A 15,282-nucleotide genomic window follows, 5' to 3' on the forward strand; every position below is an offset into this window, starting at 1 on the left:
AAAGGGCAGTGCACCAGACTGTTTAAAACACTTTCCAAGTCACTGAATATAAACTGAGCCTTGCTGGGCCACATATCTGGTTTCCTCCTTTCCCTTAACCAATATTTGATAAGAGTTTGACTCCATGGTGGAAGGAAGAGGGAGAGCAGTGCTGTGTGTGTGTAAAAATACAACGTCGATGGATAGGGTCAGGTGAGGCAAGGCTTCCCTTCACTAATGTCTTCCTGCACCCCCCAGTATTTCCTGGAAATTCTCAGTGAGGCATGGAAGAGTTGAGCAAGCAAGGGAATCGCATACAAGTGAGCCACTCAGCTGACATTTTTACTCTTAGTAATTCAAATTGGAAACCTTCCAATGCAGAAAGACAGAGAGAAAGTGACCCATGTTCACAGCTCCACTCGTGGGGATGGTAATGCAGATGCCCAAGTGAGGGCAGAACTTGGCAAATGTGCCGTGGTTCCCCCATGGCCCAGCCTGTTGAGGTCCTCCCACGAAAACAGACCTAAAAACACTGATGTGGATGCCTCCCTTGGTCTTCTTGGTGACCTTTGACCAAGCACCTCAGTCGGCTACAGGAGAGGTGGGTGGGGCACAGTCTGCATCAGTCTTTGGCCCTGGCCTCCACCTCGTCTGACCCTGCCCACCACCACCAGCAGTCACCTTCACGGGTGCCTGCCTACACAGCAGTGCTGGCTGAAATCTCAGCATGATGAGGGCTGGGCTAGCCCAACTGCCTAAGTCCTGTAACACAGAACCCCAGGGCCAGGGAGACCATGAGGCCTCAGTCCCTCATGGCTTCAGCCCAGGGCAGTGATGCTGTGGAGCACCAGTGCCAGGTGTTGGGCCCACTGCCCAGGAAGGGCCAAGGCCTCGACAGCCCCTGCCCTGGACAGGTCCAGGCCTGCTGCCATTACAGAGAGCCCAGTCCACAAGGTTCACCTCCTCACACTCCTCATCCCCAGAAGGCACAGCCAAATGAAGCCCAGGACAAGCCATGACTGCAGCGCCACATGCAGAAAGCAGGACACAGGAGCCAACTGGAGACTTCCTCTTCTTTCAGACCACGCAAAGACAGGGAGCGGCTCAGGCCCAGGCCAGAGGCACACCAGAGGTCCTTCAAGCCTGGCTCAAATGTCCCTCTTGTGCCCTAGTTAACATTACAACCCCACACACCCCACATTCCCTAGCCCCCTTCACTGCTTACACTTCTTCCATAGCATGTATCACTTTCTAATTGTCTACGTAATTTGCCTTTTTTTTGTTTACTGTCTGTCTTTTCCCACAAGATTGCCAGCTTCGTGAAGGGTGTGTTTTTGTCTGTTTTGTTTACTGTTATGTTCCCAGGGCCTACAAGATAGGCACTTAGCAAATATTTGTCAATAAGAGAATAGCACTTTCACTAAGTCACTAGCTGCAGGATCTCAATGCCCTGGCTGCTTGGGGAACCTCCTGGGTAGCAGGTCTGTGAACTAGCCTCTAGTTCAGGCATGCAGGGCTCCCTAAAAGGCAGCATGGTGGTAGAAAAGCAAGAACCCCGCTGTCAGGCAGACATGGCTGCTAACAGGCTGTGTGATCTTGTTCCTTAAGTCCTCTGAACCTGTTCCTCATCTTTAAAACAGGGATAATAGTACCTACCTCACAGAATTTTGTGAGAATTAAAGATAAGGTACAAAATAACCTGCAAGGTGCTCCTAGTCATCTCCTCGTAGGGCACCGTGATGTAGCAACAACAAGGAAACGGCTATCCAGGGGCTCTGCAGTTACAACAAGAACCCCGACTACAGCATCCCACACAGGATTTGCTGGATACTAGTGCCTTAGCAGGGTCCTTATCCAGATCTGGAATGGCAAGCTGTCCCTCAAGATTCTCCCCGAAAGGAGAAATCTTAGAACTTGAATTATTCTAAGAGATAATGAGTCTAAGATGTTTCCTAGGGCATCCCTTGTTGTGGTCCTCTCTGGATACCTGGAATCTACTGCCTTCCTACTAAAAAACTCTCTTAGACCAGGCCATGAGTCCCGTTAGCATCTCTGTTTCTGGGACATTTTACCAGCCCCTCCTCAAAGGAAAGATCATTTCAGAAGGTCTGGCATGAGAAAGACAGAGTTTTAATAACCCAGCGAAGAACACGACCACCAGTGTAGAGTTATCCGCACATGTCTCTCCTAAACACCCCACCTCTGCCCAGAGTACTCTAAACATACGCCCTTCATGGACAGTAACAGGCAAATCTCTGTGAGCTGCAGGACTTACAAGCCAAGTCAAAATGGCAGTGTCCAATCTCTCTTCCTCTCATTCATTATGGTCTAGCCACCATGGCCACTGGTCAGCTCCTCCAACAAGTGAACTGATTCCTCCCGTCCTTAGGACCACTGCACTGTGATGTTCCCTCCACCCAGAACACTCTGTATGGGAATCATACGTTGATTCCTCCTTATCATTCATGTATCAGCTTAAATGTTCCCTCCCAAAACAGGCCTTTCTTGACTACCAGCCCCAGTTATTCTCTCACCCTCTTTCCCATCACCCTGTGGTATCTCCTTCAGAACACTTACCACTCTGATATTATCTTGCTTACTTATTTGTTGACATGCTTACTGTCTGTGCCCCCTTCTTGATCCTAAACCCCACAAAAGTAGGGACTCTGTCTTATTCACTCTGTACCCCTGGTGCCTGGAAAAATGCCAAGTCCAGAGCAGGTTTTCAATGAATGTCTGCTGAACAAATGAATGAATGCATCGTGAACCAGCTGTTTTGGGTAGAACCAAGGGCCCTGGTTTCCAGTGTGAGATCCACAGGAAAAGTAGGCAAAAAGGCACTGAGGGGCCTGATGCCTACTGAGTGCCCTGAATGTGACTCACATCCATCAGGGCACCAAGTTCACTCATTCTCATCCTCTCAGGTCCGCTCGGTCTCTCCACTGTCCCATTTGCTCCCTGGCAGCTCACCCACACGGGGCTTACCACAGAGAATAAGAAGGTAGCTCTGTTTTCCTTCAGATCAGATGTCACTAGAACACAGTTCAGGAAATACTGTGGCTCCATGCCCTGTCCAATGATTTGGAGCTGGGTATCTCAGCATAAACTCCAACAAGGGCCGAGTAAATGGAGGGTTTTCTCAAGAGAGCTGGATTTCCTCTCTCCTCCTCATCACTTAAAGCAACCAAGAGGTCTCTCTCCTCTTGGCTGTTGGTAGGGCCAGTCACCTTTCTAGGACACCTCCCACTCTGGTAGGCAAGTAGCAGCTGTGCCTGGAGCAGACCCAGGCCGAGCCCTGCACTCCGACGCAGGGGGCCAAGCCCGTGCTCAGAAGTGACTGGCTCCACAGTGGCATCAGGAGCTGTGCTGGGCTCTAGGGCTCCTGAAACCCCCACCAAGCCAGCCAGGGAGGGGAAACCGGTTTACCAGGGCCCAATTACGGGTGTTTAACTAAACGGAATCCTTCAGAAAAGCTACTGGGGGACGAGCCTACCGTCCCAGGGCAGGGGGCTCACAGAATGAGAGGTTAGGGGTGGGCTTCCTGTGTGGAAAACCACAGCAAAGGAAGAACTCTGAAGAAGAAATTCAGGAGCCACTGCAACTGAGGGGCCTCTGCCCACACTCTTAGCCTGAAGTTCCAACCCACCTCTGCCTGAAAACGTTCCCTCCCCGCCCCCACCCCTTCCCTATGCTGTTTCATTTCCTTTCAGAAAACTTTGTTTTGGTTTGATATTTGCCTCTAGGCCGCTGGGAGAATTTTCTGAGCTTTGTTTCTCTTCTTGTTTCTAGGATACCTGAGCTGCCTCCTAGAGCAACAAAACGCAGTAGGAACAAGAAGGGGGTGGGGTGGGGTGGGGTGGGGGTTAGGATCACCAGATAGGAAGGAGCAAGGGAGAAAAAGGAGCCTGATTTCATTCACAGACTTTGGTGGCCCCTTTAGACACCCCAGAGGCCTATCAGGGGGCTCCAGCATAGAGCAAAACTAAAACACCCAGAAAGGGGCCATTTGCAAAGAGAGACCTTGAAGTTCCAGGAAACCAAAAGGTCAGGGAGCAGATTAGGGGCACTGCCCAGGGCTAGCCCAAGCCAAGCACACTCAGGAAACCTGCTAGAGGTCACAGCAGAGGAGGCTCCACACACTACCTGGAAGATAATGGCTCCCAGGCACATGCACCAGGCTGGGACCTGCCCAGAAACGCCACACACACCCTTAATGGCGCCAGGCCTGGGGCTTGGGCGTGTGGGAAAGACTGCGGGGAGCAGAGCTCCATACTCCTCACAGCAGGGGCACAGGGCTCAGCATGCACTGGGCAGCACCCCAGGCCTTTCCGGCCTATCCTACTTCCAGCCCTAGCCCCACCTCCGACAAGAAGGAACCTGGCTTTCCCAGGCAGGGCAGGAATGAGTAGAATTCCCCTGGGGCAGGCTGCACAGAGTTCTCCAGCTCTGGAGGTCATTCATCCACTTGCTTGTGGAGAAGGAGGTCAGCCAGCCCCCGCAGGCAGTGCAACTCCCCGAACGTCCCCACCACAAACATCAAACACACTCAGGAGGCAGACTGACCCAGAGCCAGGGCCAGAAGTCTTTTCCCTGGCACAGACCCAGCTGCCCACAAACTGGGCTCTTCTCATTCGATGTCAGATAGGCAGCTTAGGGGAAAAGCAGCTTTTAAATACAAGCAGTTCTGGTCTTCCCCACTCCATGCTACTTTAAGAATTAAGAGCTCAGCAGCCAGACTACTTGGGGGCTGGAATCCCAGCACAGACCCTAGCTGTGTGGCCTCGAAAAAATTGCTTAACTTCTATGAATCTCAGTTCTCCCCTAAAATATGGGGATGATTAACAGTACCAAGCTCCGAGCGTTGCTCTAAGTACTGCCAGTACCAGCTGCAGTCAAGTCAATTCGGATTTAGGGCCACCCCTGTGTGCTGGAGCAGAACTGTACCATGGTGTTTTCAATGGCTGAGTTTTTGGAAGTAGATCACCAGGCCTTTCTTCCGAGGCTCTTCCGAGGCACTTCTGGGAATGTTTTAAAATTGATTTAAAATGTGAATATACTAAAAAACATTGAATTGTATATTTTAAGTGGATAAATCCTATGGTATATGAATTACATCTCAATAAAGCTATTTTAAAAAACAACTAGAAAGCAGTTATTAAAGATGGTGTTGGGAGCTGTGTGTAATAAAGTGCAAATCTATATCTATGTGTGGGTGCGTGGGGTAGACGGACAAAAGGCAGGACAGGATGGCAACAAGGACAACACCCAACAAAGAGCCCTGTATCTCCCTCACAAAAATTAGCCTGGATGTATTTCCCAGAAGCTATCAGAAAACCCCCGCCTACCCCAGCTGTTTCATCATGGCTACAAACTCCCATGCAACAAGATCTCTTCAAGGCACTTACCCAGCTGGGTAGGCAACTAAACCTGACCGGGGGTCACAGGCGAGTCCTCTGCCTCCAGACACTGTTATTCCCAGCACCTTCTCCAAAGTCACCTGTTACAGCGAGAGAGAGAAGAGACATGTTACAAACAGAGCGGAACAGGAATGGAGCCACAGAAGGAACCTGAGACCACCCCGCAGTGCTGGCTACTCTCCTAATGCTGCATTCTTCAAGAGAATGAGGTTACTCACTTCCCCAGGTTCTGTTCTGACCACAGGCATCTCTTGTTGTTGTTGTTAACAATATACACAGCAGAACATACACTAATTCAACAATTTCTGCTTGTACAATTCAGGGACACCAATTACATTTTTCAAGTTGTGCAACCATTCTTATCCTCCTTTTCAGATTTGTTCCTCTCCATTAACAAACTCACGGCCCCCTAAGTTTCCCATCTAACCATAAAAGCTGCTGTTGTCAATTCGATCCCATATAGTTCTTTAAAAGAGCACAATGCTCAAGGCAGATATTCTTTACCAATGAAGCTTAACTATTCTTTGGTTTAAAGAAGACATCGGGAGATATTTTTGATTTAAGGTTTAAAGATTTCAGGGCAATAGTTTTGGGGGTTCATCCAGCCTCAGTGGCTCCAGAAAGTATGAATTTCACGAGAATTTACAGTTCTGTTCCTCTTTTTTTCCTCCCTTTGATCAGGATTCTTCCACAGATTCTTTGATCGAAACATTCAACAATGGTAGCTGGGCACCAGTTCTTCTTGTCCCATGGCAAAGGAGGCAGTTGTTCATGGAGGCAATTAGCCACACATTCTATTTCCTCCTCCTATTCCTGACTTTCCTTGTTCCTCTGTTGCTGCACACCAACAGAGACCGCAAACTTTTAAGGCCCCAGGCACTATACCACCGAACCAGGAGGTAGAACAGAAGCACTAAAACGATATGGACATAGGCCTCTTGACCACATGAAAAAGCCAGTGTGCTTGATCTGCTTTTAGCAGGGCTCAGCCTGCTGGTTGCATGGGGAAAAAAATTAACTGGCCACAGAGGAACAAGCATTCCCTCAATCCAGGAGGGTACCATTTACAAGATACAGTCTTGGGTCCTCAGGCCCCCAGAGTTGGGGAGGTCACTGATCTTCATGCCTTGGCCATTCTGATCTACTAAGAACTGGAAAGTGTTATGTATCAACTAGGTAACGCGTACCATCCCTGATCACTGCATTCCATCAAGTCCTTCCCCTCTATCAGAGGACTCTACCCCCTCAAATGTCTGCCAGTTCAGAAAGACTATATGTCCAGGAGGCAGAAACATGGCTTAACACTGTGTTTTGCAAAGCACAGATGCTCAGAGTATTCCAATTATTATTATTAAGCCACAACTCCCACAGAGGTGAAAGCGAAACAGAGATTCTAAGAGGACATGGCCACACAAGAATTCACCATCATTGTCCTCTCATCACTATTGTTACCCTGCACCGTCTGCAGCCCCAGGGCCCACACTGAACCAATCTTAAATTAGTTCACTGGCCTTGTTACATGATCCCATGTGAGATTCAGACTACCCTGTAATCTCCTGCTTGTCACTCCAGGTCCAGTCTCCTCTAACACTGCCTGGGCTTCCTGCACTGGCCCTCCTCAGGAATGTCTCTGGTGTTCCTTGGCTCAGGGAGAGGGCCTCTGAATACAGAACGGCCATGTGAACAGGCTAGCCTGTACTCTGCTATGAAAACTCTGACCCTGAGGAGAGTCTTGAAGGCCCTAGGAGAGCCAAGTGAACCAGATACACTTCAGGGGTGTTCCTGCCTTGTGGCAGGATGGTCTTCTCTCAGCCCAGGCCAGTTCTAGAGAGGGAATCTCAGAATCAGTTAGGATAGTTTTAGAATCTCCTTTCTTTTACTATACTAACTGGGAAATTCAGAGTGCTCCTAGAGGGCCTGTTTAAATTCTTATCTCCAAGGACCATTCTAGTTTGAATTAGGTTGGTGGCTAAAGACCAAAACAAGTCTCCCAGAACATTAAAAACCAACTAAACGTATTAAAACCTATACCCCAGAAAGGTCTTCAAGAGTCTTCTGTGCTTCTCAAGGCTGCAGACCAAGAATTCCAACACATGTCTACTCACTGACAGAAGCAGCTTAAGAACAGGACACCACACCAACCCATAGCCCCCTGGCAAGTGCCAAACTTGCCAGTTACCCTTTGGCCTATTTGAGGTGCTGAGCCCAGTATGGGATAAACTGATTTTAGCCTACCCTAAACATTCTTGATAATTTGCCCAATTTATGCCGCCTTTCACACTTTTTCTCAGCTTAATGACTCCCTGGCACCTTCCTGAAAGGCCTGAGCACCAGGTACTGACTGTTGTTGCTGGGTGCCATCGAGTCGATTCTGACTCATAGCAACTCTATAGGACAGAGTAGAACTGCTCCATAGGGTTTCTTGGCTGTAATCTTTAGGGAAGGAGATTGCCAGGTCTTTCTCCCACAGAGCCACTGGGTGGGTTTGAACCGCCAGCCTTTTGGTTAGCAGCTGTGCACTTACACGTTGCACCACCAGGGCTCCTTAGGTACTGACTGGAGAGCACAAAATCATCCAGGGGAAGTGGGGGTAGGGATACACAGTTCAGGTCACCACCCCTTATCCTGGGCACTGCACCCTTAACTGTCCCAGGAGGGATGCTCAGGAACATTCCTGGTGCACCAACTGCCTACACAGAAAAGAGGGGCCTGAGGCCAGCACTACCCACATGGATGGGAAAGGTCACAAAGTCAAGAGCCCTAGCTAAAAGGCTGCTCAACTCCTATTCTCTTCAAGCTCATCTCATTTCAGGCAAATTCTTCCGATTCAATTTTGCAGGAATCCTACCCTTATGCTTCAGCTTTGGTCCCAAGAAATCAGAGCAGTATGTTGGTTCTCAGCTGCCCTGCCCTCTGACTGGAATCTGCGTGGGCGTTTTGTGGGTATATGATCCATATCCACAGAAAATTAATTCTGAAACTATCTTGACTTTTTCAACACCAGTCTAAAGCAGGAAGGACACATGGATTACCCAGACCCCAAAGACTGGTTTTTATCAAACTTTTTTGACCATGATCCACAGTAAGAAACACATTTTATATCATGACCCAGTACATACATACATGCATATGTGTGCATGTGTACAGAACTAAAATTAAAGTTCTACAAAACAGTACTTACTGTTATTGCATGTGATACACTCTACTCTCTATTCCATTTCATTAAAAAAATCATTCTGGTCATGGCCCACTTCACTGATTTCATGGGCTGAAAGCTCCAGCTCGAGAAACTCTGTCACAGACCATCCCTTTCCACCAGGCCTGGGTGACAGGCTCTGACCTCTGGTCTCTCTGTGGTCCTCAGTCACTTTCCTCCCTGTGCAATGGAACACGCTTCCGGGCTAGGAAAACCCCAAGAGCAGGAGTTTGCCTGGGCTCAAAGGCTTGGCTAATTTTCAAAGGATTTATGGCTCTTTGCTTTTTCTGGCTTTCTGAGCAGCTATCCAAGGAAGAAAAGGCAGTTTCCTTTGGCTCCTGTGGAGGGTGAGGAGAGGGAAAAAGATTCAGGGGCATCAGCTGGTTTTTATTTTATGTTCTTAACTCAAACCAGCTTCCTGTTTGCAGGGAGGTTTTGGGCTGAGCTCCACTTTCAATGGATCTGAGAGTCCAGAGCTTCTGTAAGGTCTCCAGCATCTAGGCTTATTTTGCAAGGTTCAACATAACAAACTATAAAATATCAACTCTCTCTCTGATAACCTTCTCCCCATTCTCTTTCCAAAAAGCCTGTAGCTTCCACTTGCCCTGGAAAATGGAAACACCTGGATACCCCCTCCCAACCCACCACAGGCCCAACTGCCCAAGTCTAGACGGTGGTGTGCTGGGGTTGGTTTGCATCAGCTCCCAAGAGCTGATTGCATACATCTTTTCCCTGCTCCATATTCAGGGACAGCACATCGGTAGCTTGAAAGCACCACAGTCAGGGTACCTGCACCATGGAAATCAGCAAATGCTACATATTTAACAGCACACCCCTGAGTTCAAGCCACTATTCTCTCTCACTTGGACTGCTCCCAGCTGATCTCCCTGCCTTAGCCCTCACCCCCTACAGTCTTTTCTCAACATGACAAGCCAAAGTGCTTCTTTTAAAACACAAGTGAGATCATGTCATTACTCTCCTCAAAACCCTCAAGTTCAAATCCAAATACCTTACTGAAGTTTACAAGGCCCTAAACCATGTGGCCTCTCTTGTCTCACTTTCTGTAGTCACCCCCTCTACTCACTCCCCTCCAACTAACCTGGCCACCTTAAGCACCACAAACAGAGCCTAGTCTCAGGTCCTTCACATATGCTATTCCTTCTACTGAAAGGTTCTTCCCTTAGCTATTCACATAGCTCACTCCCACAAGTGACTTAGGTCTTCCCACAAAGTGCCTGGCACATAAAGGGCACTTGATAAATATTTGATGAATAAATAAATGCATGGCAGAGGCGTCTTCGGGGACAGTGGAAGACAAGACATGAGTACACCAAGGAAACTGGGGTATTTCAGACCAGTAGATTTGCTCCCCGCAAAGCATCTAAAGCTGGCTATGACAAAAAAGCTACTTTTAGCTGAGGAGGGGCACAAAGGGAGCTCAACAATACAAGTGACATTGTGTTTCTTAAGCTGATGAGGGACGCACAACTGTCCATTCTATTATTCTATATATTTTTATCGTCTGTCGTAAATATCGCATAACCCAAAAAACCAAACTCACTGACATCAAGTCGATTCCGACTCATAGCAACCGTATAGGACAAGGTAGAACTTCCCCATAGGGTTTCCAAGGCTGTAAGCTTTACAGAAGCAGACTGACACATCTTTCTCCTGCTGAGCGCCTGGCAAGTTCAAACCATCAACCTTTCAGTTAGCTGCCGAGTGCTTAACCAATGTGCCACCAGGGCTCCCAATATTACACAGTAATTGTTAAAAGAGAGGAAAGACGTGGCCCAAGCTGTGGTGTGGGGCTCAGTACTTTATAAGCAAAGCCTTTCTATAATCCACATCCCTGATTTCTCTCTTTATCCTGAAATTGTTTCACTGACCCTCACCATTCCGGCAAAGTGGGGGGAAAGGGCATGAAGAACTCAAGAATATATATTTTTATATGATTCAGGTTTCTCGTTTAAGGCTTATAAGGCTGCATGTTTATATGATCTAGTGAAAGCTTTCAAAAACCAGCGTGTGCCTCTCTCTTCCTGACTGCTAAGCATGGCGGCCAGTGATGGGACAGGAACCCCTCAGCCTGGGTCCCTGAGTAACAGTGATGAGCAGAGCCCCCTGCCGACCCACACTGAATATGCAGTGTGGGCAAGAACGGAACTACTGCTTAAGTCATGGAGATTTTGAGGGTGCTTGTTTTTTTGTTATCACAGCACTACTTAATTCAACAATTTTCAAACTTTTAGTCTCAGGACCTCTTTACACTCTCAAAAATTACCAAGGACCCCAAAGAGCTTTGTTTATGCAGGTTATATCTACCAGTATTTACCACATTTGAAACTACAACTAAAAATGTTTAAATATTATTAACTTAAAAATAACAATAATAAACCCATTACATGTTAACATAAATGGCAGTTTTATTAAAAATAACTCTATTTTCCCAAACAAAAAATAACCTAGTGAGAAAAGTGGCACTGTTTTACATTTTGCAAATCTCTTTAATGTCTAGCTTAATAGAAGACAGCTGGATTCGCCTATCTGCATCTGCATTCAATCTGCTGCCGTATGTTATTCTACTCGAAGTATCAGAAGAAAATCTGGCCTCATTTGGATATGTAGTTGGAAAAGACAGGACCTTATGGACCCCCTAAAAGGGGCCTGGGGACCCCGGGGATCCTTAGATCACACTTTGAGAAACAATGATCTAGCTAGCCTCTTGCGAATGCTACTGCATCTTTCCACATAAGGAAGCAAGCCCAGTAGTGTGAGAACTCTGGCCTCAAGCATCATTTGAGGAAACTGAGGCAGGGAAGAGGCCCTATGAGAAAACAGCTGTCCTGAAAGTCTGGGATGGGGCCTAAAGCTAACCTCTGACATGAACTTCAGATCCAAACCCTCAGGGACCGAATGTCAATGAAACAGTATCAATGAAACATAGCCCAAAAGACACACCGGCCCAAGGAACCTTTTTTTTAATTATTATTATTAATTTTTATGGTGCTTTAAGTGAAAGTTTACAAATCAAGTCAGTCTCTCACACAAAAACCCATAAACAACTTGCTACATACTCCCAATTCTCCCCCCGCCCCCATGAGACAGCCCGCTCCCTCCTTCCACTCTCTCTTTTCGTGACCATTTTGCCAGCTTCTAAGCCTCTCTACCCTTGCATCTCCCCTCCAGGCACCAAGGAACCTTTTATGATCAGTGACTTGGAGCACAACTGCTACAGGCACCTGGCATCCTCATGCACCCGCAGTTCTAGAAACATCGCTTCATGCACAAGTGAAAACTCGGAAGAGAGCGCCACTCTATACTCTCCTGCGATCTTCTCCAGATCTGAAGGGAGAACACCTGAGTTGTGACACAATCTTTGCTTTGGCAGGTGGAGAGTGCTGAGATGCAGGAAAGGCTACACCGACCTGAAGAAGAGTGTCATCTTTCCCTGAAGCAGGGCTGTTGAGGACAGAATAACTACAGGTAGAGCCAGAGGGCTTGAATACCCACCACTTCCAACAAGTACCACACAGGGCAGCACGTATCCTCCTGAGAAAAAGAAGGCAAAATCATCTCCCACTTTAATGAGATATAGGTATAACTTCATAGTAGCCTATTCCCAAGAGAGAATCCAAGAATAAAGCCAAGTGTTTAAGCGCTGACTCTCATTAAAGTGGATGGAAAAACAGGCTCAGAGGCAATAACCACAGCCTTATTTATTCATACTAAATAGAACAGTATTTTCCAACCTACAGACTGCAGCCTATTAATAGGTCTTGAAATCAATTTAGGAGGAAATGAATGAAATAGAATAGTACAGAAAATAGAGTTCGTGGCCTGGAGTGGGGTAACTATTGATGGTGAAACTTTTGTTTCCGGGTGTGTGTGTGAGTGTGTACTGGGTCACAATGTAAATGTATTTCTTCATGTGAGTTGTTCTCAAAAACTTTGAAAGCTACTGCGATGCTGTGGAGGATCCTAATGAAGAACACACAGACTCCACCATCAAGAAATGCAAACCCCGTCAGAGAAGATGAATGATATGCTACAAAGCGATCCTGTACGTTATGTGGACCATGAGAGACACATAAAGTACTCAAAGAGGAGGAAGACAGATGATTTCTGAACAGGACCAAGGAAGGGAAACATGGAAGGTTTCTTGGAGGGCAAGATGCTATTTGGACTGGGCCTCACAGTGTAGATACGATTCTCACAGGTAGAAACACAGACATAGGAATTCTCAGAAGAGGAAGCTGCATGCACAGAAGTTTGGTAGCAGGAAATAACAGGGCAGGTGAGGAATGGTGACAGCAAAGACTGTGAAGGAGAGTAAGTCAGGAGGGGTAGGCTGTGACAGACCATGGAGGACCCTGACTGCCAGACTAAGTGTGGGTAATCTAAAGACTTTGGGAAGCCATCGAAGGATTTTGAGCAGGGGACACAATCAAAGCTGTACTTTAAAACGCCAAATGTGGTTATGGCTTATGTAAAATATACGCACAGGCAAGGAATCCACTCAGAAGGCTGTTACAATAGTTGAGGTGAGAAGTACTGGGGCTCTAGACCAGCATGAAGACAGTGCAAGTAGGAAAGAAAAGATGGATCCAAGAGGCACAAAGCAAGTACAATTGGCACTACTGGGCCAACTCTGGAGATAAAAGACAGAAAACTCAAATTCTGAATCTCAGAGATACAGAACAAGGTGGCGCTATGAATAGAAATGGGGGCATCAGAAAAAGAACCTGTGTCTGGACAAAGGAGGATGGGAGCCAATAATGTCTGCTTCAGACATGTTGAATCTGAAGCACTGCAGGGATATTTAATAGGAGTCATAGAACACTTGAATTAGAAACAAACAGGACTGGTGCTTGGGACAGACGTCAAGACTAGAAATTGATATTTGAGAATTATTCACATGGAGGTGAAAACCACTATCGGAAGTACAATGAGATAGGAGAAGACGGGAAAGGAGGGGAGGGGAGAGGGAGAGAGAAGCTGAGGACAGGACCTTGGAGGAATTCCTACTTTTAGAGTATGGAGAAAATGAGATGCCAAGCAGAAAGGGGGGAGGAAAACCTGGAAGCCAGTGAAGGGGAGAGTTAGCAGAAGGGAGAGATAGTCAGATGTGAATGCTAAAACGAAGTGAAGGAGGCCAGAAAAGCAATGGTTCTCTAGAGTCCAGAGCCATGAGCAATATAGGCAGCATAGTACAGGGTCCTAAGCAGTTCCAAATCCCCCAAGGGAACTCTGGACAGGATCCCAGAAACCCTGGACAGGACTTTCTGAGCTTTTCTGGTCTCACTCTGTAGTCCCTGGATCTGACCAGTCCACGAGCTTGAGGAACCATAACATCAACGATGACATGGCTAGGGGAGGGCTTCTTGCTTGGGCTCCTGGCATAAACTGTTCAGATTTGCTCTCCCTTTCTTAGATGAGGGGCCACAGCAAGGAGTCGCAATGGCATGGGAGTGGCTGCTCCTCTGGGAGAGAACTAAGAGGCCAGAGCCACAAAAGGCCAGGGTCCACTTGGATTTGGTTGACCTCAAACTGGTGAGGAAACCTCAGCAACTGGGAGGAAACTGACCTGTTTTTGCTGCCATGAGTACCACCAGCTCCCTTCTTCCTCCTTCTCCCTTCCCCCACTTCTCAATCCCACTTAATACAAGTTATAAATACCTGAGTTATAAGTCATTCCAGCTAACCAAACCATGGGCTTGCTATTTCTATAAACAAGCATGTCAGAGACCTGTCCAAGGCAGAGCACTCTCTGCCTTTCCCTCCCTTCCTGCAGGTTAAGAATAACTCTGCTTGTCTCTTGCCCACACACTACACCCTAATCTCACAAAGCAGATTCTCCACCAGATTCTGAGAATTGCCACTTACTCAAAAGCCACAGAGGAAGCCCAAGGTCAGCAAGCTTTGTGCAGTCTCAGCCAGCTGGGCAAAGACTCAGTAGCTGGACCTGGGGGAAGCATGTGGTATGTACCACCCTGGGCTCACTCCTCCTGCTCCTTCCTAGTCCAAAGTGCCATCTGGTCAGAGGCAAGAGGGGGCATAAGGAAGGCAGAGAGCAGCAGGATGAAGTAGAGGGACAATAGGGTCCTCTCCTCCTAGCTTTCATGTTTAAAAACAAAACAACAACAAAAAGCAGGCATTATCCGTAGCTGGAATGTATCTTAAAAATGGGTTCTAACCTCTCAGCATTGAGATGGTTGCAGAGAAAGAGGAAGGAAGGGTCTTCCTAATGCCAGAGCACCCCATGTGGCCAGAGCTTGGCCACGTCCTGCCCATGGTAGAACCTACACCGTTAATGTGGATAGCAGATACCAGTTTCCAAGGCAACTGACATTAAAGTGTCAGAAGTATGAGAATCTGATTTCGTGTGTAGATGAAGGAAGAGTAGAGGATGGCATCAGACCAGAGGGGGAGAGAATGAGGAAATGCTAGCTGAAGTGCTCAGTTATTATACAATCACCAGCACGTGTCCAAGTGCAGAGAGCCGCTTTAACATAACTCACACAGTGCCTGGTACAGAGCAGGCACTTCTGCCCTCCCTGCCCCTTCACAGCAATCAGACAGGCAGGGATAGGAACTATCTCAATGTAAACAACCAGAATGGGAAAAACAATTCTCCAAGGTCAGTCTTCTCTACAAGACCAGGAGCACAAACAAAGCTTTATGAGCTCA

The 15,282-nt window shown here is 47.4% G+C and overlaps 1 protein-coding gene across 6 annotated transcripts in view; it reads right to left on the reverse strand.

The window, feature by feature from the left end:
* MAPKBP1 (mitogen-activated protein kinase binding protein 1) overlaps nucleotides 1–15,282 on the reverse strand; it is a 52,494-nt gene that overhangs the window by 22,778 nt on the left and 14,434 nt on the right. For all 6 annotated transcript variants that reach the window (XM_049898002.1, XM_049898004.1, XM_049897998.1 and 3 more), the window contains one exon: nucleotides 5,385–5,476. In XM_049898002.1, coding sequence (XP_049753959.1) covers nucleotides 5,385–5,476 — 92 coding nt within the window. The remainder of the gene's footprint in view (nucleotides 1–5,384; nucleotides 5,477–15,282) is intronic.

Source organism: Elephas maximus, chromosome 10 (genome assembly GCF_024166365.1).
Source record: "Elephas maximus indicus isolate mEleMax1 chromosome 10, mEleMax1 primary haplotype, whole genome shotgun sequence".
NCBI lineage: Eukaryota > Metazoa > Chordata > Mammalia > Proboscidea > Elephantidae > Elephas > Elephas maximus.